The sequence below is a fragment of the Carcharhinus amblyrhynchos genome, chromosome 8 (genome assembly GCF_965287045.1).
Source record: "Carcharhinus amblyrhynchos chromosome 8, sCarAmb.v2.hapA, whole genome shotgun sequence".
In the NCBI taxonomy this organism is placed as follows: Eukaryota; Metazoa; Chordata; class Chondrichthyes; order Carcharhiniformes; family Carcharhinidae; genus Carcharhinus; species Carcharhinus amblyrhynchos.
Window position 1 is genome coordinate 114,804,169 of NC_137331.1, and position 22,260 is coordinate 114,826,428.

At 48.4% G+C, this 22,260-nt stretch overlaps 1 protein-coding gene across 1 annotated transcript in view; it reads left to right on the forward strand.

The window, feature by feature from the left end:
* The window catches only part of LOC145346847 (inositol monophosphatase 2-like), a 45,985-nt gene that overhangs the window by 21,896 nt on the left and 1,829 nt on the right, over positions 1–22,260 (forward strand). Inside the window, exons 5-7 of the mRNA XM_080194675.1 lie at positions 8,996–9,104; positions 13,014–13,122; positions 19,962–20,113. Of these exons, the coding sequence (XP_080050801.1) occupies positions 8,996–9,104; positions 13,014–13,122; positions 19,962–20,113 (370 nt within the window). The remainder of the gene's footprint in view (positions 1–8,995; positions 9,105–13,013; positions 13,123–19,961; positions 20,114–22,260) is intronic.

Below are 22,260 nucleotides of genomic sequence, written 5' to 3' on the forward strand. Positions count from 1 at the left end.
TGGGCCGAGTGGCCTAATTCTGCTCCTAGGTCTTATGGTCTTATGAGGGTAGGACCTGGGTGGGATTGTGGTTGGTGCAGACTCGATGGGTAGAATGGCTTCCTTCTGCACTGTAAGGATTTCTATGAATCCTGTCACACAACCAAACCTGATCTGAAAACTTGTCTGCTATTCATCTCATATGTTCATTGGTTAGCAATGAGGAGCAGATAGCCCCCTCCCCTCTCCCCTCACCAGACCAGAGGCATTAAGACTAATTGTGGCCACCATCTTTCCAGATCAGCTGAAGTCAGCTAATAATGCAGAGCGAGATAATTAAACAGGGCACCTTCAGAGTGGAATGAGATTTTGACTAATGAAGAAATCATTGCGAGCTGGAGCTGTGTCAGTTAGGGCTGAGGAGTTAGCGTACAGAGGTACATAGAAAATAAGTGCAGGAGAAGGCCATTCAGCCCTTCGAGCCTGCACTACCATTCAATATGATCATAATCATGCACTTTCAGTATCCCACTCCCACCTTCTCTCCATAGCTTTTAGCTGCAAGGACCACATCCAGCTCCCTCTTGAACATATCTAGAGTCATAGAGTCGTAGAGGTTTACAGTATGGAAACAGGCCTTTCGGCCCAACTTGTCCATGCTGCCCTTTTTTTAAACCCCTAAGCTAATCCCAATTGCCCATATTTGGCCCATATCCCTCTATATCCATCTTATCCATCTAACAAATTAGAAACATACATTTTATAAAATTTAAAAGTAAATGCTCTCTCTCTCCTGCCCAAATTTTATTCTCTAAAATTTTAATTTTTTTCTGAGGTGCTTGATGTGAAATAACTACTTTCTTCTGCCTTCATTCACTTCTGAAATTAATAATTATGTTGACTTTTATTATCACATGTATTAATATACAGTCAAAAGTATTGTTTCTTGTGTGCTATACAGACAAAGCATATGTTCATAGGGAAGGAAAGGAGAGTGTGCAGAGTATAGTGTAACAGTAATAGCTAGGGTGTAGAGAAAGATCAATTTAATATGATGGAGGTTCATTCAAAAGTCTGATAGCAGCAGGGAAGAATCTGTTCTTGAGTCGGTGGATATGTGACCTCAGACTTTTGTATCTTTTTCCTGAAGGAAGAAGGTAAAAGAGAGAATGTCCGGGGTGCGTGGGGTCCTTGATTATCCTGACTGCTTTGCCAAGGCAGCGGGAAGTGTAGACAGAGTCAATAGATGGGAGGTTGGTTTGCGTGATGGACTGGGCTACATTCGTGGCCTTTTGTAGTTTCTTGTGGTCGTAGGCAGAGCAGGAGCCATACCAAGCTGTGATACAACCAGGAAGAATGCTTTCTATGGTGTATCTGTAAATGTTGCTGAGAGTCGTAGGGGACATGACGAATTGTCATAGCCTTGTGAGATATTAGAGGCATTGGTGGACTTTCTTAACTATAGTATTGGTACGGAGGGCCCAGGACAGGTTGCTGATGATTTGGACAACTAAAAACATGAAGTTCTCAACAATTTCCACTTCGTTCCCCATAGATATAGACAGGGGCATGCCCTTCACTACACTTCCTGAAGTCGATGACCATCTCCTTCACTGATATTGAAGGAGACATTATTGTCGTCGCACTAGTTGTGACTGCTGAGTCATAAGTTGAAGGCCCACTTCAGGGCTTGAGCTCAGAGGTCAAAGACTGACACTCCAGCGCAGTACTGAGGGAGCCCTGTGCAGTTAGAGGTCATCTTTCAGGTGAGATGTTAAATGTAGGCCCAATCTACCTCCTCTGGTAGATGTAAAAGCTCCCATGGCACTATTTCAGAGTGTAGTGTATTTATCACTCAATCATAACCACACTCTATCTCTTTCCTGTACTCTGTCTCGTCATTGTTTGTGATCCAACCCACTACGGTGGTGTCATCAGCAAACTTGTAAATGGAGTTGGAGCAGAATTTAGCCCCACAGTCATGGGTGTTGTAAGGAGTATAGGAAGGGGCTGAGGACACAGCTTTGTGGGGCACCGGTGTTGAGGAGGATTGTGGAGGAGGTGTTGTTGCCTATCCTTACTGATTGCGGTCTGTGGGTTAGGAAGTTCAGTCGCAGAGAGAGGAGCCGAGGCCCAGGCCACAGAGCTTGGAGATGAGTTTTGTATGAATAATGGTGTTGAAGGCTGACTTTGTGGTTTACACCCAATGTTAAAGTATCATTGGCTGCGTGCAGAAACTGCTCACTATTCCAGGATCCCCTCGGGTTGCAAAGGTAATGGCATCTGCTTTTACTCCTCTGCAAACCATTGTTGTGACCTCCAATGCACAGCTCCTCCATTGCCAAGTATTCTGACTGCTGAGTCATAAGTTGAAGGCCCACTTCAGGGCTTGAGCTCAGAGGTCAAAGACTGACACTCCAGCGCAGTACTGAGGGAGCCCTGTGCAGTTAGAGGTCATCTTTCAGGTGAGATGTTAAATGTAGGCCCAATCTACCTCCTCTGGTGGATGTGAAAGCTCCCATGGCACTATTTCAGAGTGTAGTGTATTTATCACTCAATCATAACCACAAAAGCACAGTTTATCACATTGCTGTCTATCGGACCTTGATATGCACAGATTGGTACAACCATGAGTCACTCTCTTTTTAAAAAAAAAGTTCATTGGCTGTAAAATGCTTTAAAATACCTGGCAGTGCAAGATATGGGAGCTGGTGGACCCCGTTGTGGCTCCCAGTGAGCACGTCTGCAGTAAGTCGTGTTGGTTGCTTGAGGAACTCCAGCTCATGAACTGGATTCTGAGCTTCGGACACTGTGACACATCAGGGAGGGGGAAAGATACCTGGATGCTGTGTTCCAGGAGGCGCTCACACTCCTTAGATTAAATACAGCCAGTGGACAGGGAGAGTGTGGCTGCAGGTGAGGTAGGTAAAGGGATCCAGGAGGTAGGGCTGCAGGAGACTCAGTCCCTGAACTTGTCCAACAGATTCACGTTTTCTGCTCTCTGTGTGGATGGGTACTGCAGGAAGGATGAGCAAACTGACCACAGCACCGTGGTACAGAGAACCGTTCGAGTGGGGGAAGAAAAAAGAAATGTAGTTGTAATTGAGGATAATATAGTTAGGGGCATTAACACTGTGACCAGGATCGAGAGTCCCAAAGGTTGTGTTACCTTCCTGGTGCTTGGGTTCAGGATATCTCATCTGCAGAGGAACTTGGAGTAGGAGGGTAAAGATCCAGTTGTCTTGGTCTATGTAGATACCAATAACATGGATAGAACGGGACAAAGGCTCTGCGAAGGGAGTAGGAACAGCTTGAAGCTAAATTAAAAAGCAGAACCAAAGAGGTGATAATCTGTGGATTACTACCTGAGCCATGAACTAATTGGCACAGGGTCAATAAGATTGAGGAGGTAAATGCATGGTTCAAAGATTGGTGTGGGAGGAATGGGTTGAATTCAAGGGACGTTGGTACCAGTATTGGGGAAGAGAGGATCGTTCCGATGGGATGGTCTTCATCTGAATCGTGCTGGGACCAGAGTCCTGGTGAATCGTATAACTAGGGCTGTAGACAGGGCTTTAAATAAATAGTAGGGGGGAGGGTTCAGTTGTATGAATTAGAAAATCAAAGTTTAAGGAGAGGGTAGAAGTGCAGGTTAATGGAGCTGGGGCCTCAGGAGAGGTCAATAAAGTTTTCCAGACCACGTAATAGAACAGAGAGTATAGAAGATGGCAGGAATCTAACCTCAGGCAGAACAAAAACGGTGACAAGTATGAGAAGGGAGATGGTCAATGCCGGGCTGAGGGTGTTGTACCTAAATGTACGCAGTGTGTGGAACAAGGTAAATGAGCTTGATGTGCACATTGAAATTGGCCGGTACGATGATGTGGGCAACGCAGAGACGTGGCTGCAGGGAGATCAGGGCTGGGATCCAAGTAGCCAAGGATACATGACCTATCAAAAGGACAGGCAGATGGGCAAAGGGGGCAAGGTTGCATTTTTAGTGAGGAATGAAGTTAAATCGATAGCAAGAACTAATACAGAATCAGAAGGCATAGAATCTCTGTGGGTAGAGTTGAGGAATCGCAAAGGTAAAAAGACCCTGGTGGGAGTGGTGTACAGACCCTCCCAGCAATAGTCAGGAAGTGGGGCAGAAAATAAATCAGGAGATAGAAAAGGCGTATAAAAAAGGCAATGTTACAATAATGATGGGAGACTTCAATATGCAGGTGGACAGGGAAAATCAGGTAGGTAGTGAATCCTAAAAAGAGGAATTTGTGGAGAGTCTAAGAGATGGTATTTTGGAGCAGTTTGTGACAGAGCCAACTAGGGAACAGGCAGTGGATTTGGTGATGTGGAATGAGGCAGACTTGATTAGGGAACTTAAGGTGAAGGAGCCCTTAGGGAACAGTGACCACAATATGATAGAATTTACCCTGCAGTTTGAGAGGGAGAAGCTGGAATCAGATGTAACCGTTTTACAATTAAATAAAGGTAATTACAAAGATGTGAGGAAGGAGCTGGCCAGAGTTGATTGGAAAGGGAGACTAGCAGGGAAGACAGTGGATCAGCAATGGCAGGGGTTTTTGGGGGTTATCCGGGAGGCACACCAGAAATTCATCCCAAGAAGGAGGAAACATGCTAAGGGGAGGACGAGGCATCCAGAGCTGATGAGGGAAGTCAGGGACAGCATAAAAGCATAAGGAAAAGCGTACAAAGTGACGAGGATTAGTGGGAAGCCAGAGGATTGGGAAGCTTTTAAAAGTGTACAGAGGACAACTAACAAAGCAATAAGGGTGAGAGGAGATGAAATAGGAGTATAAGCTAGCTAATAATATAAAAGAAGATATATATATAAAAGGTAAGGGAGAGGCAAAAATAGCCATTGGACCACTGGAAAATGAGCCTGGAGAAGTAATAATAGGAAACAAAGTAATGTCGGAGGAACTGAATAGTTACATTGCATCAGTCTTCGTGGCGGGAGACACCAGTGGGATGCCAAAGCTCCAGGAGAGGGGGCACAGGGGACTGTATCACTAAGGAGAAGATTCTGGGGAAACTGAAAGGTCTGAAGGTGGAGAAATCACCTGGACCGGATGGGCTAAAAGAGATAGCTGAGGAAATTGTGGAGGCATTGGTGATGATATTTCAGAAATCACTGGAAGCAGGGAGGGTCCCAGAGGACTGGAAAGTGGCTAATGTAATACAGCTGTTTAAGAATGGGAGGAAAGCAGCAGACAGGAAATTATAGGCTGATTGGCAAGATTTTAGAGTCTGTTATTAAAGATGAGATCGCAGAGTACTTGGAAGTGCAGGATAAAATAGGATTGAGTCATCATGGCTTTGTCGGGAAAGGTCATGTCTGACAAATCTGTTAATCTTTGAGGAGGTAACAAGGAAGTTAGATAAAGGAGAAGCAATGGACGTGATTTATATAATTTCCAGAAAGGTGCCGCATGGGAGACTGTTAAATAAGAGCCCATGGTGTTGAGGGTAAAATCCTGGCTTGGATAAAGGATTGGCTGACTGGCAGAGAGTGGGGATAAAGGGATCTTTTTCAGGATGGCAGCCGGTGACTAATGGTATGCCTCAGGGCTCAGTGCTGGGACCACAACTTTTCACAATATACATTAACGATTTGGAGGAAGGAACTGAAGGCATTGTTGCCAAGTTTGCAGATGATACAAAGATATGTAGAGGGACAGGGAGTATTGAGGAAGCAGGAGGGCGGCAGAAGGACTTGGGCAGGTTAGGAGAGTGGGCAAAGAATTGGCAGATTGAATACAATGTGGAAAAGTGTGAGGTATGCACTTTGAAAGGAGGAATGAAGGCACAGACTATTTTCTAAATGGGAATTGCTTAGAAATTAAAAGGACAAAGGGACTTGGGAGTCATTGTTCCAGATTCTCTTAAGGTTAACGTGCAGGTTCAGTTGGCAGTTAGGAAGATAAATGCAATGTTAGCATTCAAAAGAACAAAGAACAAAATCAGCCCGGGAAACAGGCCCTTCGGCCCAACGAGCCCGCGCTGCCATCTCAACACCACCAGTCCCCCTCTCCCCTGTCTAGAGGGTAGAATACAAGAGCAGGGATATACTTCTGAGGCTGGATGAGGTTCTGCTCAGACCCCATTTGGAGTATCGTGAGCAGCTTTGGACCCCATATCTAAGGAAGGATGTGCTGACCTTGGAAAGGTCCAGAGTAGGTTCACAAGAATGATCCCTGGAGTGAAGAGCTTGTCGTATGAGGAATGGTTGAGAATTCTGTGTCTGTACTCGTCAGAGTTTAGATGGATGAGGGGAGATCTTATTGTAACTTACAGGATACTACAAGGCCTGGATAGAGAGGATGTTTCCACTAGTAGGAAATACTAGAACCAGAGGGCACAACCTCAGGCTAAAGAGACGATCCTTTACAACAGAGATGAGGAGGAATTTCTTCAGCCAGAGAGTGGTGAATCTGTGGAACTCTTTGCCACAGAAGGCTGTGGACGCCAGGACATTGAGTGTCTTTAAAACAGAGATAGATAGGTTCTTGGTTAATAAGGGGATCGGGGCTATGGGGAAAAGGCAGGAGAATGGGGATGAGAAAAATATCAGCCATGATTGAATGGCAGAGCAGACTCGATGGGCCGAGTGGCCTAATTCTGCTCCTATTTCTTGATGGTCATGAAGAGTATTATATAAATGCAAGTCTGTCTTTCTTTCACCTCCAACAATAAGTATGAGGAGCTCAGGGATAGTTTGGTTGTTAAAATCAAGACCATCTAATCAGTTGCTTCTGTCACTTCTGGGGAAAACATCTTTGAAAAACAGCTCCCTGGCTCAGCCCCTGAACCTGCCTCTTCCTATAGTTTCATTCCCGTCTTCCAGCTTGTCCTTTCTGAGCTCAATTCCTGCTCTCTCGATCCATTTCTTACTAAACTGCTGACCATCCAGCTTGCTTTCTGGGCTCGCACCTTCGCTGATATTCTCAGAGATTCCATCTCCTCAGGTACTGCAGGCTTCACCCATCTCCTCAAAGACCCCATTGTCCTCGAAAACTACAGCCGTGTCTCCAACCTCCCGTTCCCCTCAGGTTCTTGAATGTGTTGTCACCTCCGAAATTTGTGTCCAACTTTTTCAGAACTCCATGTTTAAATTTTGGCTCCACCTCAATAACTAAACAGGCTAAACTACATCCTTTTTTTTTGAATAATTAATTTGTGGAACATGGGTGCTGCTGGCTGGCCAGCATTTATTGCCCATCCCTAGTTGCCCTTGACTGATACAACTGGCTGGCTTGCTTGGTCATTTCAGAGGGCAGTTGAGAGTCAACCGCATATTTCTGTGGCTCTGGAGTCACATGTGGGCCACACCAGGTAAGGATGGCAGATTTCCCTCCCTGAAGGACATTAATGAACCAGATGGGCATTTCTAAGAATCGACAGTGGTTTCATGGTCATCAGTAGATTCCTAATTCCAGATCATTTTTATTGAATTCAAATTCCACCATCTGCCATGGTGGGATTCGAGCTTGGGTCCCCAGAACATTAGCTGAGTTTTTGGATTAATAGTCTGGCAATAATACCACTAGGCCATTGCCTCCTATGTAATAAAGGTAAACTTTCCCCTTATGTCCTCCTTAACCTGCCTGGTTGACAAGGTTGTCCATATGGTCCTTGTCCAATACCTCTCCAGTGTCATCCAGCTGGGTGGGACTACACTCATCGGACTTCTTTCAGTCCAGTTTTGCAAAATTCTGTTAAACCCTACTCACTATGACGCTGCAAGCTTGGTTTTGATCTGTCAGAAAGGGGGCAATGCCCTCTGGGGGGGAAACATTGAATTGTTAAATAAATTGGACGTTGAACAGAGGCTTCACAATCTGGTTTTGATAAGGAGGCACTGATTTGTTCACAGGGAGAGCAGTTTAAGTAGACATTTTTTAAATAAAAAAAGGATAATAATTAGCAAAGAACAGGACGAAAATAAAAACAAAAAAGAAATGTTGAATTCTTATCTATCTAACCATAACCACTCGGTTTGAGAGCAATTAGGGATGGCCTTGCCAGTGACGCCCACATCACATGAAATAATTCAAAAAATATTGGGTTGGTCTCCTATTTTGTTCTGTAATGCTCCTGTGACTCACCCCATTATGCTAAAGGTGCTGTATAAATACATGTTAGAACATAGAACACAGAACATAGAACAGTACAGGCCCTTCGGCCCTCGATGTTGTGCCGAGCCACGTCCAAACCCAAGATCAAGCTATCCCCACTCCCTATCATTCTGGTGTACTCCATGTGCCTATCCAATAACCCCTTGAAAGTTCCTAAAGTGTCCGACTCCACTACCACAGCAGGCAGTCCATCCCACACCCCAACCACTCTCTGAGTGAAGAACCTACCAAGGATATTTTGGCCTTGGAGGGAGTGCAGAGGAGGTTTACTAGGCTGATACCGGAGTTGAGGGGGTTGAGCTATGAGGAGAGGCTGAATAAACTAGGCTTGTACTCGTTAGAGTTTAGAAGAATGAGGGGAGATCTCATTGAGACGTATAAGATGATGAATGGGATGGATAGGATAGAGGTGGAAAGACTCTTCCCGCTCAAAAAAGACAGTAGGACTAGGGGGCACAGCCTCAAGATAAAGGGGGGGCGGTTCAGAACGGAGTTGAGGAGGAACTTCTTCACTCAAAGGGTGGTGAATCTCTGGAATTCTCTGCCCGTTGAAGTGGTGGAGGCTGCCTCGCTAAATATTTTTAAGAAGCGGGTTGATGGGTTTTTGATAAGAGAGGGGATTAAGGGTTATGGGGAGAGGGCGGGAAAGTGGAACTGAGCCACGACAGATCAGCCATGATCTTATTGAATGGCGGGGCAGGCTCGAAGGGCCAGATGGCCTACTCCTGCTCCTATTTCTTATGTTCTTATGTTCTTATCCCTCCTATATCTCCCACCATGAACCTTATGCCAAATGTTGTTGTTGAAGGAGCCCAGGTTGTTGATGACATTATTTTCCCCTATTTCTGTCCCAACAGCTTGAAGTTGGTGTAATTTATAGCTGTGTCGAAGAGAAGTTATACACTGGCAGAAAAGGTCATGGAGCATTTTGTAATGGGCAGAAACTTCAGGCATCCAATCAGACAGGTTAGTTCACCTTCTCTGCCTCGTATTTTCTGATGTAAATGTGTAAAGGCCATTTGAACAAGAGTTCGAGTTCGTGGCACAGGAGAAAGGAAATTAATTGAATTGCTTTTGGCGATGAACAGTTAGTTAATGGTCATTTTCTTATCCACTTATTCTTTTTCCCACCCCATTTCACATGGATTACTCCCAGATAACGCAGGATAGACAACTGCATCTTTGTGCATCTCACATCTCCGAGCTCTTCACTGGGGCGGGTGCAGAAGGATGGGCCACAAAAATGGGTTTTTGAAATAAAAAAGATCTGGCACGGCGGCACAGTGGTTAGCACTGCAGTCTCATAGCTCCAGGGACCCGGGTTCAATTCCCGGCTTGGGTCACTGTCTGTGTGGAGTTTGCACGTTCTCCCCGTGTCTGCGTGGGTTTCCTCCGGGTTCCTCCCACACTCCAAGGATGCACGGGTTAGGTGCATTGGCCATTTAGTATCTCGTGATGCGTGGGTTAGCGGGATTAGCAGAGTAAATGTGTGGGGTTATGGGGATAGGGCCTGGGGTGGGATTATCGTCGGGGCAGATTTGATGGGCCAAATGGCCTCCTACTGCATTGTAGGGATTCTATGATTAAAAAAAACTGCCTTAAGGACAGAAAACAGCGAGTAGTGGGAAATGGTTAGTTTGCAGACTGAAGCATGATAGGCAGTGGTGTTAAACAAGGACCAGTGCCGGGATTCCTACTTGTGATATCTATAAATGGTTTGGATTTCAGAATACAGAGTAAAATGTCAAAGTGTCCTGATAATACCAAACTTGGAGGAGCGACAGACAGACGATGTGACCGATTGATTGTAGTTAAGACCGAGCAGAATCGGAGACAAGTGACAGATGGTATTTAAAAGTGTGAGGCGATGTGTTTTGACAGAAGGGCTAGGGAGAGGCAGTAGTGTAAAAACTCCACGGGGCAGTGTGAGGAACAGAGTAACCCAAGGGTGCATGTGCATGTGGGTGACAGGGCCTATTGACAGCCTTTTTTCTCTGTTTTCTCAGCTGGGGAAGCAGTGTCGAGATTAACAATTCACTCAAAGTCTTCAGCTGACACAGTGTGTGAATAATTGTGATGCCACCAGGAACGAATGGGTGAAATATACCGAGTTACTCTACCTGCTGGCTCGGCGAGATAGCTGGCACGTGACTCCACAGCCTTTCCTCACCGTATCATACAGCACTTGGAGCAAAGTCGTGCTGTGGATGTCTCTGGCACCGTATCGCTGGCAGGGCAGGGTCTGATAGTGCCGGCAAAGCCAGCTCACCATGATCTGTGCTTAAAAAAAACTCCTCAACCACGCCCCCCACCCTCCCCCAAACAGATATGGGGAACCTGTACACCGTGGCGACTTGCAACTCCTTCCTGCCCCCAACACAAGCCACCAGGACAGGCACCCCCCCTTCCCACCCCTCCTACTTTCCACCCCTCCCAAGAGAAATGCCTCCCAATGGAGCTCCCCAGAGGGGCCCTCCCCTCTTCGACTGCTTCATGTTTTTAAATACCTGTGATAAATCTGGGGGGGGAGGGGGTTTCTAAATGTCAGGGGGAACACGGTGGCACTGTGGTTAGCACTGCTGCCTGGGACCCGGGTTTGATTCCTGGCTTGGGTCACTGTCTGTGTGGAGTTTGCATGTTCACCCCGTATCTGCGTGGGTTTCCTCTGGGTGCTCCGGTTTCCTCCCACATTCTAAAGATGTGCGAGTTAGATGGATTAGTCATGCTAAGTTGCCACTGACTGTCCCAGGATGCATAGGTTAGAGGGAATAGCGGGACAAATATATACGTTTACAGGGATAGGGCCTGGGTGGGATTGTTGTCGGTGCAGAATTGATGGACCGAATGGTCTCCTTCTGCACTGTAGGATTCTATGATTTTATACCTTCAGCTGTCCATGAACATACAGCAGGAGAGCCCATTAATCGCATGAAAATTTATGGAAATGTATTGAAATGGGGACGGGACCTCGTTACGTCACTGGTGAGGGACAGGAAGAATGGAAACATTAGATCCCGCCGGCGGGAATCCCGTTTTCCTATTCTTCTGAGATTCTTCCGCCCAAGTTGCCATTTGTGCTGACAGCAAATGTGGATATAAAACCGCCCCCATCAGGGCAGGAGTTCAGTGCATGGTTGAATCCCATGGGCACAACCACAATCTGACCTACTCCTCATGGTCCATCTGTGGAGCAAGTGGCCAGATCTCCCCTGACCCGCCATCAGCAGCCAAGGACCCAACATATTTTCCGTGGAAGGTGGAAAGCTGGGCCTTCACCACTCGGGACAGTTATCAGGTCACGGTTGGTGGTGTTTACAGACAGTCAGGGGGGTGAGGCGGGGCTGTTGTGAGCGTGTAGGGTGTAGAGTGGGGGCCGTGGGAGTTTGTGAGGTTTTACTGTAAGCATTTCATTAGCTTCATTTGGTGCTGTACTTTTTATTGTTGTTTGTATTTGCTGGAAGTGTACAAGATTATGATAGCTGGACAATAAATGTTCCTATTAATTGATGCCACAAGAATGAGAGGAGACAGAAGAATTGCAGGAGGATGGGCTCTGAGGAACAACTTCTCAATGCACTTGGAACTCGCTGCTTACGAGGGTGTTGGAAATGGAGATGATGAATGATTTGGACAGGGAATTGGATGAACTTTTGAGGGAAATAAACCTACAGTGATAAGGAGCCAAATCAGAAGCAGCCCTCCGGTGCTGGCAGCACCACTGGGAGTGCTGGTCACTGTCGGTACTGCACTCGGGGTTTGAGGAAATGGGCTGGACTGGACCATGACTTTACAAATAGGGGGGGATGGGGGTGTTCGGGGCAGGGGTTTGAGAGACCTTTGGAAGAAGGGTCCCTGGGGGAGAGAGTGTGCAAAGACAATACACCCCTTGTGGGGACCCTGTTGGGGGGGATACTCTGCACATCTCTTTTGCCCTCCTCCCTCCATCTATCTGTCTTTCTCGCCAACCCACCCCCACCCCCCCACCCCCAGCCGCCCCTTCCCAACATCTGCCAGCTTCTCTCATGGGCAAACCTCAAGCTGGGCATTTGGTGTGGGCCACCCGTTTCTGGAAGGGCTTTAGTTTGCCCATTGACAGGTAGCTCATCCGAGGTCACCCCTCCCTCTTCCTGATGCTGCTGAAATTGCAGAGTGGGCATTGGTGGGCAGGTTGGCAGTCTGCTGGATTTCTCATCCCCCCCCACCCCAAGTGGTTTAATCCAGTCCTGTCACTCCACAGTCATATCAGCAAATCCCAAGGTTCAGGTAAACTCCCAGCCTTCCTCCACTCTCCAATCCAATAAAGATAACAATAAATAAATACAGCATTTACTGAGCCGGCAGGAGTTTTGTTCTTGCTCTTTTCCATATGGAAATAGAGGGAGTCGGATGAAGATGGATGTGAAAAGGGGCTTGTCTGGGCCATGGACAAATGGGGCCCAATGGCCTGTTTGTGTGTTGTAACTGCCACGTAACTCATTTAAAAAAATAATCAACAAAAAGGCAGATGTCCGCACTGGTGAGAAAGCATCTCTTCCAGTTCACATATAACCCCCTGTTCGATTCTGGGTGAAATAGTAATCCCAGAGGGAGATTTTCAAAGCACTCTTCTGACTGCATTTAGACCTAAGTTGCAGAGATGAAAAGGTCAGTGTTTAAGTTCACAGCAATGCCCAGGCCCCCTGTCACTGCATACTCACACCCAGTGCTTTGACAGGACAGCTCACTCATCCCGATGCAGAGTAGGCAGTTCGGAGAGGACACTTTGGTGCAAAGAGACCTTGGAGCTAATTTCTGGATGCGCTGTATTGTTGGCAATGCTACTTCTGAGCCAGTCAATGTGAGTTCACTGAACCGTTTGACATCTTCTCTTTGCAGACCTGTCAAAGGCACTGATATTAACTGAACTTGGCTCAATTCGGGATCCTGTGGCAATAAAGATGCTGTTTAATAACATGGAGAGGTTACTAAATGTGCCAGCACATGGGTAAGAAAGTCAAAATGACACGGCTATTAACCAGTCTTTGAATAAGTTGTAATATGATTTTTTTTTCAATTAAGACATTACTTGCTCCTGCTAATTGATTTAAAGATGATTTGATTTGGTTTATTATTGTCATTAGTATGTATTAGTATGTATTAGTATGCAGTGAGAAGTATTGTTTCTTGCGCGCTATACAGTTCAAAGAGAAGGAAATGAGAAAGTAGAGAATGCAGTGCCACAGTCACAGCTAGGGATGATGTGGAGTTGTCAGTGTTGGACTGAGTTGGGCACAGTTGGAAGTCTTACAACACCAAGTTAAAGTCCAACAGGTTTATTTGGTAGCACTAGAACAAAGAACAAAAACAGCCCGGGAAACAGGCCCTTCGGCCCAACGAGCCCACGCCGCCATTTTAACACCACCAGTCCCCCCCTCCACCCATGACCCTTATCTATTTGTTTATGGCATTCCACATTGAGGGAAACTAATTTAGGGACAACTTATTACTTCCAATCAGCCTAATAGCACATCTTTGGGGTGTGGGAGGAAACCGGAGTACCCGGAGAAAACCCACGCAAGCACGGGGAGAATGCGCAAACTCCCACAGACACCGGCCCAAATCCATGTATCTGCACAGCAAACAGTGATAGTCACTGAGCTGTCGTGTTGCCCAGTATCTGGTCCAGTTTTAGCACACACTAACGACATGAAGCACTAGGCTACTCTGGAACATTCAACAGCAGCCCAAGTACGACCCATCGCGTGTATGCCCCTCGTTGGACAACAAGGCGGACCGACTTAAAACCTGTGAATATAAAAGAGAAAAACATTATTATCATACCACATCCTTTTACGTTACCAGGGACGTCCCAATGCTAATGAACCTTATTTAAAACAATCTCCTATATCCTCCCATCTCCAACCCACTCATGTGCCTGTCTAAGTTACTCTTAAACAACTCCAGCATGCCTGCCTCCACCACCTTACTTGGCAGAGCATTCCATACCCCCACTACCCTCTATGTGAAAAATCTCCCTCTAATATCTGTGTTATACCTCTCCCCCTTCACCCTAAGCCCGTGGCCCCTTGTACTGTGTGTCTCTAACATCCGGCACTCTTTCCTTCCCTATGAATGGTATGCTTTGTCTGTGTAGCGCTCAAGAAACAATACTTTTCACTGCATGCTAATACACATGACAATAATAAATCAAATCAAGCCACTTCTTTAAGTATGCTAGGACAAAGATTATCAGGACCTGGAGATTTATCCACCTTCAACCTATCAATTTCCCTAAACCATGTTGATTTTCTGAAGCTCCTCACTAAAACTTGTTTCTCTCCGAACTTCTGGTACATTATTTACATCTTCCTTTGTGAAGAATGAAGCAAAGAATTTGCCATCAGACTTTTGAATGGACCTACCGCGCATTAAGTTAATCTTCCTCTCCACTCTAGCTAAGACTGTAACACTACATTCTGCACTCTTTCCTATCCTTCTCTATGAATGGTATACTTTATCTGTATAGTGTGCAAAAAAAAACTTTTCACTATATACTAATACATGTGACAATAATAAATCAAATCAAATCAGAAATCAAAACAGTAACAAGCAGCAGGTCAGCTAGTATTTCCAGACATACAAAGGGCCAGAGGCTCTAGCGTGAAGGAGGAACTGAAGTAAATCTTTATTAGTCCGGAAATTGTACTGGGGAAATTGCTGGGATCAAAACCCAGTAAGTTCCCAGGGCCTGATGCTCTGCTCCCAGAGTACTCAAGGAAGTGCCTCTAAAAACATAGACACATTAGTGATCATTTCCCAGAATTCTACAGACTCTGGAAGAGTTCCAGTAGATTGGGGGGTAGCTGATGTAACCCCACTTCTTAAAACAGGAGGGAGAGAGAAAACTGGGAACTATAAACCGGTCGGCCTGATGTCAGTGTTAGAGAAAGTGCTGGAGTCAATTATTAAGGATGCAATAACTGAGCATTTGGAAAACAGTGACAGTATTGGTCCAAGTCAGGATGGAATAGATCCAAGTCAGAATGGATCCACTAAAGGGAAATCGTGCTTGACAAATCTTCAGGAATATTTTGAGGATGTGACCAGTAGAGTGGAGAAGGATGATCCACTGGATGTTGTGTATCTGGACTTTTGAAAGGCTTTGACAAGGTCCCGCATCAGAGATTAGTGAGCAAAATTAAAGCTCATGGTCTTGGGGGTAATGTATTGACGTGGATAGAGAACTGATTGGCAGACAGGAAACAGAGAGTGAGAATAAATGAGTCCTTTTCAGAGTGGCAGACAGTGACTAATGGGTTTAGTGCTGGGACCCCAGCTATTCACAATATACATTATTGGACAAAGAAATTGAATGCAGTATCTCCAAATTTGTGGATGACACTAAGCTAGGTAGCAGTGTGTGCTGTGAGGAGGATGCTAAGAGGCTGCAGGGTGACTTGGACAGGCTGGCTGAGTGGGCACATACTTGGCAAATGCAATGTAATGTGGATAAAAATGAGGTTATCCACTTTGGTGGCAAAAACAGGAAGGAAGATTATTATCTGAATGGTGGTAGTTTTGAAAAAAGGGAAGTGTGATGTGATCTGGGTGTCACGGTGGAACAGTCGCTGAAAGTTGGCATGCAAGTCCAGCAGGCAGTGAGGGAAGCGAATGGCACGCTGGCCTTCATAGCAAGAGGATTTGAGTATAGGAGTAAGGATGTCTTGCTGCAGTTATACAGGGCTTTGGTGAGGCCACACCTTGAGTATTGTGTGCAGTTTTGGTCTCCTAGTCGGAGGGAGGATAAGAACATAAGAAATAGGAGCAGGAGTAGGCCATCTGGCCCCTCGAGCCTGCCCCGCCACCCAATAAGATCATGGCTGATCTGTTGTGGCTCAGTTCCACTTTCCGGCCGTCTCCCCATAACCCTTAATCCCCTCTCTTATCAAAAACCCATCAACCCGCTTCTTGAAAATATTTAGCGAGGCAGCCTCCACCACTTCAACGGGCAGAGAATTCCAGAGATTCACCACCCTTTGAGTGAAGAAGTTCCTCCTCAACTCCGTTCTAAAACGCCCCCCCTTTATCTTGAGGCTGTGCCCCCTAGTCCTACTGTCTTTTTTCAGTGGGAAGAGTCTCTCCACCTCTATCCTATCCATCCCATTCATCATCTTATACGTCTCAATGAGATCTCCCCTCATTCTTCTAAACTCCAACAAGTACAAGCCTAGTTTATTCAGCCTCTCCTCATAGCTCAATCCCCTCAACTCCGGTATCAGCCTAGTAAACCTCCTCTGCACTCCCTCCAAGGCCAAAATATCTTTGCGCAGGTGCGGCGCCCAAAACTGCACACAGTACTCCAGCTGCGGCCTCACCAATGCCCTATACAGCTGCAGCAAGACCTCCCTACTTTTATATTCAATCCCCCTCGCTATGAAGGCCAGCGTCCCATTCGCCTTCCTGACCACCTGCTGCACCTGCAAGCTGGGTTTTTGCGACTCATACACAAGGACCCGGATATTCTTGTTATTGGGGGAGTTCAGCGAAAGTTCACCAGACTGATTCCTGGAATGGCAGGACTGACATTTGAAGAAAGACTGGATTGACTGGGCTTGTACATACTGGAATTTGGAACAGTGAGAGGGGACCTGATAGAAACATATAAAATCCTGATGGCACTGGACAGGCTGGATGTGGGAAGAATATTCCTGATGTTTGGGAAGTCCACACTAGGGGTCACAGTCTAAGAATAAGGAGTGAGCCATTCAGGACTGAGATGAGGAAGAACTTCTTCACTCAGAGAGTTGTGAACCTGTGGAATTCTCGACCACAGAAAGTTGTTGGGGCCAGTTCATTAGATATGTTCAAGAGAGAGCTGGACATGGCCCAGGTAGCTAAAGGGACCAAGGGGCGTGTAGAGAAAGTGGGAGTGGGATACTGAAAGTGCATGACCAGCCATGGTCATATTGAATGATGGTGCAAGCTCGAAGGGCCGAATGGCCTACTCCTGACCTATTTTCTCTGTTTCTGTATCTATGAAAACAAGACGTTTGAGGGTATTATCCAAAACAGTAACCTATGTTTCTGTCTTCAGAACTTGATTGACCTGCTGTGTATTTTGCTGTTTTTTTGGCCTTATTCCTTGACCTGTTACATTGCTTATTTCTCTTGTTTCTCAACTATTTTCAGTCGCGCACATCTTGTCTGTGACCTCTCAGTCTCTTGGCCTCATTCTCATTAAAGTGGTGACTATGCACTGTCCCTCCTGACATAGGTTCTTGTTCAGTAGAGGCTCAAGGGTTAAATGGAGAAGGCAGGAGAGTGGGGATGAAAATCATATCAGAATACTTGAATGGCGGAGCAGAATCGATGGGCCAAATGGCCTAATTCTGCTCTTATATCTTACAGTCTTATGAACGTTGGGAATGGCTCCTCTCACCTCAAGTACTGCCCCCATCCTTTCAAACTTGGCAAGGCTTGATCATCACCCCGTCTGAAGCAACTCTCCGCACTGCTCTATCCTTGCAAAATGCCACCTCATCTCCAACCTCCCTTTCCTCTCCAAAGTTGTTGAATGTGTTGTCAGCTCCCAATTCACCCTCACCTTTGCTGCAACTCTTTGTTTGAAAACATGAAGAATTATGAGTGTGCAGCAGCCTGGAACAGCTGTGATTGCCATCCCTTGTGCCTGGTCTCTTCCTGAAGAGTCAAGAAGAAACCACCCTTCTTGATCTCTATGTAGATGTTGACATGCCCATATGTACCAACCTCCTTCAGTAGATCTCCTCGGATGGGTACATCACTTGGACTGCTTCTGCTTTTCTCTACTCTTACCGAGCAAGTTGTGGCCAGGATGTCTCCAGCCTCCAGAACCTCTCTGGATTTGACTATAAACCAATGCCTGGCCTCCTTTCCTCTTCTCTCCATAAGTTTCAACTTATTACAAATTCTGTGTAAAGTCCTATTCGCTATCACCAACATGCTCACTAATCTACATTGGTCCCAATGCCTCAGATGTCAAATGCTCATCCTCCTCTCCAAATCCCCTTATGGCCTCATCCCTTCCTCGCTCCGTAACCTTCTCTAGTATCATAACACTCCGAATTCTGCATTCTTCCAACTCAGACCCTCTGTGCATCCCCTGCGTGCTCATTGCCTGACACTATGGCCACGGGCAGCACAGTGACACAATGGTTAGCCCTGTTGCCTCACAGTGCTAGGGACTGAGGTTCGAGTCACAGCTATACAGAGTTTGCACATTCTCCCCGTGTCTGCGTGGATGTCCTCCAGTTTCCTCCCACTATCCAAAGATGTGCAGTTTAGGTGCATTGGCCATGCTAAATTGTTCCTTAGTATCCTGGAATGCGTACGTTTGAAGGAATAGCGGGGTAAATACGTGGGGCTATGGGGATAGGGTCTGGATAGGATTGTTGTCAGTGCAGACTCGATGGTCCGAATGGCCTCTTTCTGCACTGTAGGGATTCTATGTCTTCAGCCGAACAGGCCCTAAGTTCTGTAATTCTTCCCCTAGACTTTTACATCTGTCTACCTCCCTATTTTTCTTTGAGACCCCCTTGAAACCACGTGTTTGAAGAAACTTTTAATCACCCTCCTAATGTTGCCCTATTGAGCGCAGTGATAATTTCTATCTAATTACACTTCCCGCCAGGCTTTGGCTTACTGTTCCTATGTTAAAGGCATCATGTAAATACAACTTGTTATTTGTTGAGTGAGATCAGAAGCTCCCAGGTATATTATGAAGTTAGCCTAGACTTCAACTGTTTTTGATTTTGACATTAGTATAAGCATCTAGGTATGATTCGATTGACACACTAGGAAGTTTTTATTAGAACAAACTTTATTTAACACAGCTAAAATATAACAAAAATTAACATAACTTCTATCTATTGAAATACTTCAACGTGACAATGTATAATTCTTTAACTGCTAGCTATCTCTATAGTTCTAATTTAAGCAATATCCCCACAGACATGAAACCCTCTTCAGAATCAGCACAAAACATGTAGGCTTACGTGGGTGCTAGACCTCCAGCCTTTTACCACCTCTGGACAGGGATATATAAAGACACCTGACTTCTGACTCCCATACAGCAGACTCCAGAGAAAGATCCATCTTCAAAAAGCAGAACTTCAGAGAAAGAGACCTATTTTCTGAATCCAATCTCTAACGAGAGTAAGACAGCTACTGCTCTCTAAAGATCCCAAGCAGCAACTGAGCTTGTTTCATTCTTGTAAGCCTAGCCCGGTCCAGTCAAATGATTTTTCCTGTCAATTAATGAAATCAAACCCCACTTTGAAAAACCCCAGAGAAAACATTAAAATGACTTCACTGCATCAGCCCAGATTAAAACAAACATTCCAGCAATTCGGATCAATTATGCTTCTGCAATATCAACATGTGGGCTGCCAGTTATGGACAAAGTGGCATAGGGTAAATTAGAACTGACTCTAAAAAGACAAAATCCTGCACAAGAAACATGACACAAATACATTTCTTAAAGGCACAGTATTGTCACATGAGTTATGTAGGTTTATTGAGCTGTGATTTATTTTTCAGAAATAATCCCTGCCCTAAACATACCCTTTATGTATAATCCTGTTTTTAAGATCCCTCCTAACTATCTATAGTTTGAAACTGTGGGTAGTCAGTCTTAAACTCTATGTGCAAGAAGAACATCTCATTCCTCTATTTTTTAAAAAAACCAGGACCTTCAATTTTCCAATAACTTTAAAGTAAGAATAATGCTCCTGAAGTTAGGAGGGCAGTGAGAATTTTTGAGAATAATTGCTGTGATTTCTTTCTTGTGGTTTCTGTGACTCCCAGGATCAGGATAGTAGGAAGCGCAGCTCTTGACCTGTGCCATGTTGCTGCTGGTGATGTAGATGCCTTTTACCAGTTTGGCCTCCATTGCTGGGATATGGCTGCTGCCGCCGTTATTGTGAGGGAGGCTGGAGGGATCATGATGGACACAGCAGGTAGGTGAAGCTGACTATTAAATTCTGCTTCTACTGCCTCACAGTGCACGGGTCCCGGGTTCGATTCCAGCCTTGGGTCACTGGCTATGTGGAGTTTGTAGGTTCTCCCCGTGTCTGCGTGGGTTTCCTCTGGGTGCTACAGTTTCCTCCCACAGTCCAAAGATGTGCAGGTTAGGTACATTGGCCATGCCTTAAATTGACCCTTAGTGTCAATTTATTGTAGGTTAGGAGGATTAGCAGGGTAAATGCATGAGGTTATGGGGCAGTACACGGGACCACGGGGACAGTGCGCGGGGCCACGGGGGCAGTGCGCGGGGCCACGGGGGCAGTGCGCGGGGCCACGGGGACAGTGCACAGGACCACGGGGACAGTGCGCGGGGCCACGGGGGCAGTGCGCGGGGCCACGGGGACAGAGCGCGGGGCCACGGGGACAGTGCGCGGGGCCACGGGGACAGTGCGCGGGGCCACGGGGACAGTGCGCGGGGCCACGGGGGCAGTGCGCGGGGCCACGGGGACAGTGCGCGGGGCCACGGGGGCAGTGCGCGGGGCCACGGGGACAGTGCGCGGGGCCACGGGGGCAGTGCGCGGGGCCACGGGGACAGTGCGCGGGGCCACGGGGGCAGAGCGCGGGGCCACGGGGACAGTGCGCGGGGCCACGGGGGCAGAGCGCGGGGCCACGGGGACAGTGCGCGGGGCCACGGGGGCAGTGCGCGGGGCCACGGGGGCAGTGCGCGGGGCCACGGGGGCAGTGCGCGGGACCACGGGGACAGTGCGCGGGGCCACGGGGGCAGTGCGCGGGGCCACGGGGACAGAGCGCGGGGCCACGGGGACAGTGCGCGGGGCCACGGGGGCAGTGCGCGGGGCCACGGGGACAGTGAGCGGGGCCACGGGGGCAGTGCGCGGGGCCACGGGGGCAGTGCGCGGGGCCACGGGGGCAGTGCACAGGACCACGGGGACAGTGCGCGGGGCCACGGGGGCAGTGCGCGGGGCCACGGGGACAGAGCGCGGGGCCACGGGGACAGTGCGCGGGGCCACGGGGGCAGTGCACGGGGACAGTGCGCGGGGCCACGGGGGCAGTGCGCGGGGCCACTGGGACAGTGCGCGGGGCCACGGGGACAGTGCGCGGGGCCACGGGGGCAGTGCGCGGGGCCACGGGGGCAGTGCGCGGGGCCACGGGGGCAGTGCGCGGGGCCACGGGGGCAGTGCGCGGGGCCACGGGGGCAGAGCGCGGGGCCACGGGGACAGTGCGCGGGGCCACGGGGACAGAGCGCGGGGCCACGGGGACAGTGCGCGGGGCCACGGTGGCAGTGCGCGGGGCCACGGGGACAGTGCGCGGGGCCACGGGGGCAGAGCGCGGGGCCACGGGGACAGTGCGCGGGGCCACGGGGGCAGAGCGCGGGGCCACGGGGACAGTGCGCGGGGCCACGGGGGCAGTGCGCGGGGCCACGGGGACAGTGCGCGGGGCCACGGGGGCAGTGCGCGGGGCCACGGGGGCAGTGCGCGGGGCCACGGGGACAGAGCGCGGGGCCACGGGGACAGAGCGCGGGGCCACGGGGACAGTGCGCGGGGCCACGGGGACAGTGCGCGGGGCCAGGGGGGCAGTGCGCGGGGCCAGGGGGGCAGTGCGCGGGGCCAGGGGGGCAGTGCGCGGGGCCACGGGGGCAGTGCGCGGGGCCACGGGGACAGTGCGCGGGGCCACGGGGACAGTGCGCGGGGCCACGGGGGCAGTGCGCGGGGCCACGGGGGCAGTGCGCGGGGCCACGGGGACAGTGCGCGGGGCCACGGGGACAGAGCGCGGGGCCACGGGGGCAGTGCGCGGGGCCACGGGGACAGTGCGCGGGGCCACGGGGGCAGTGCGCGGGGCCACGGGGGCAGTGCGCGGGGCCACAGGGACAGTGCGCGGGGCCACGGGGGCAGTGCGCGGGGCCACCAGGACAGAGCACAGGGCCATGGGGATAAGAGTGCAGGATGGGTTAAGATATCGGAGAGTCAGTGCAGACTCGATGGGCTGAGTGGCCTCCTTCTGCACTGTAAGGATTCTATGAAACGGAATGGAGAGAGAACAAGGAAAACCATCATAGATAAGTAGCCAATTATGGTTAGATTTTTGGCCCAGGTCATTTTGCAATAGTCAATGTCAAAAGTAT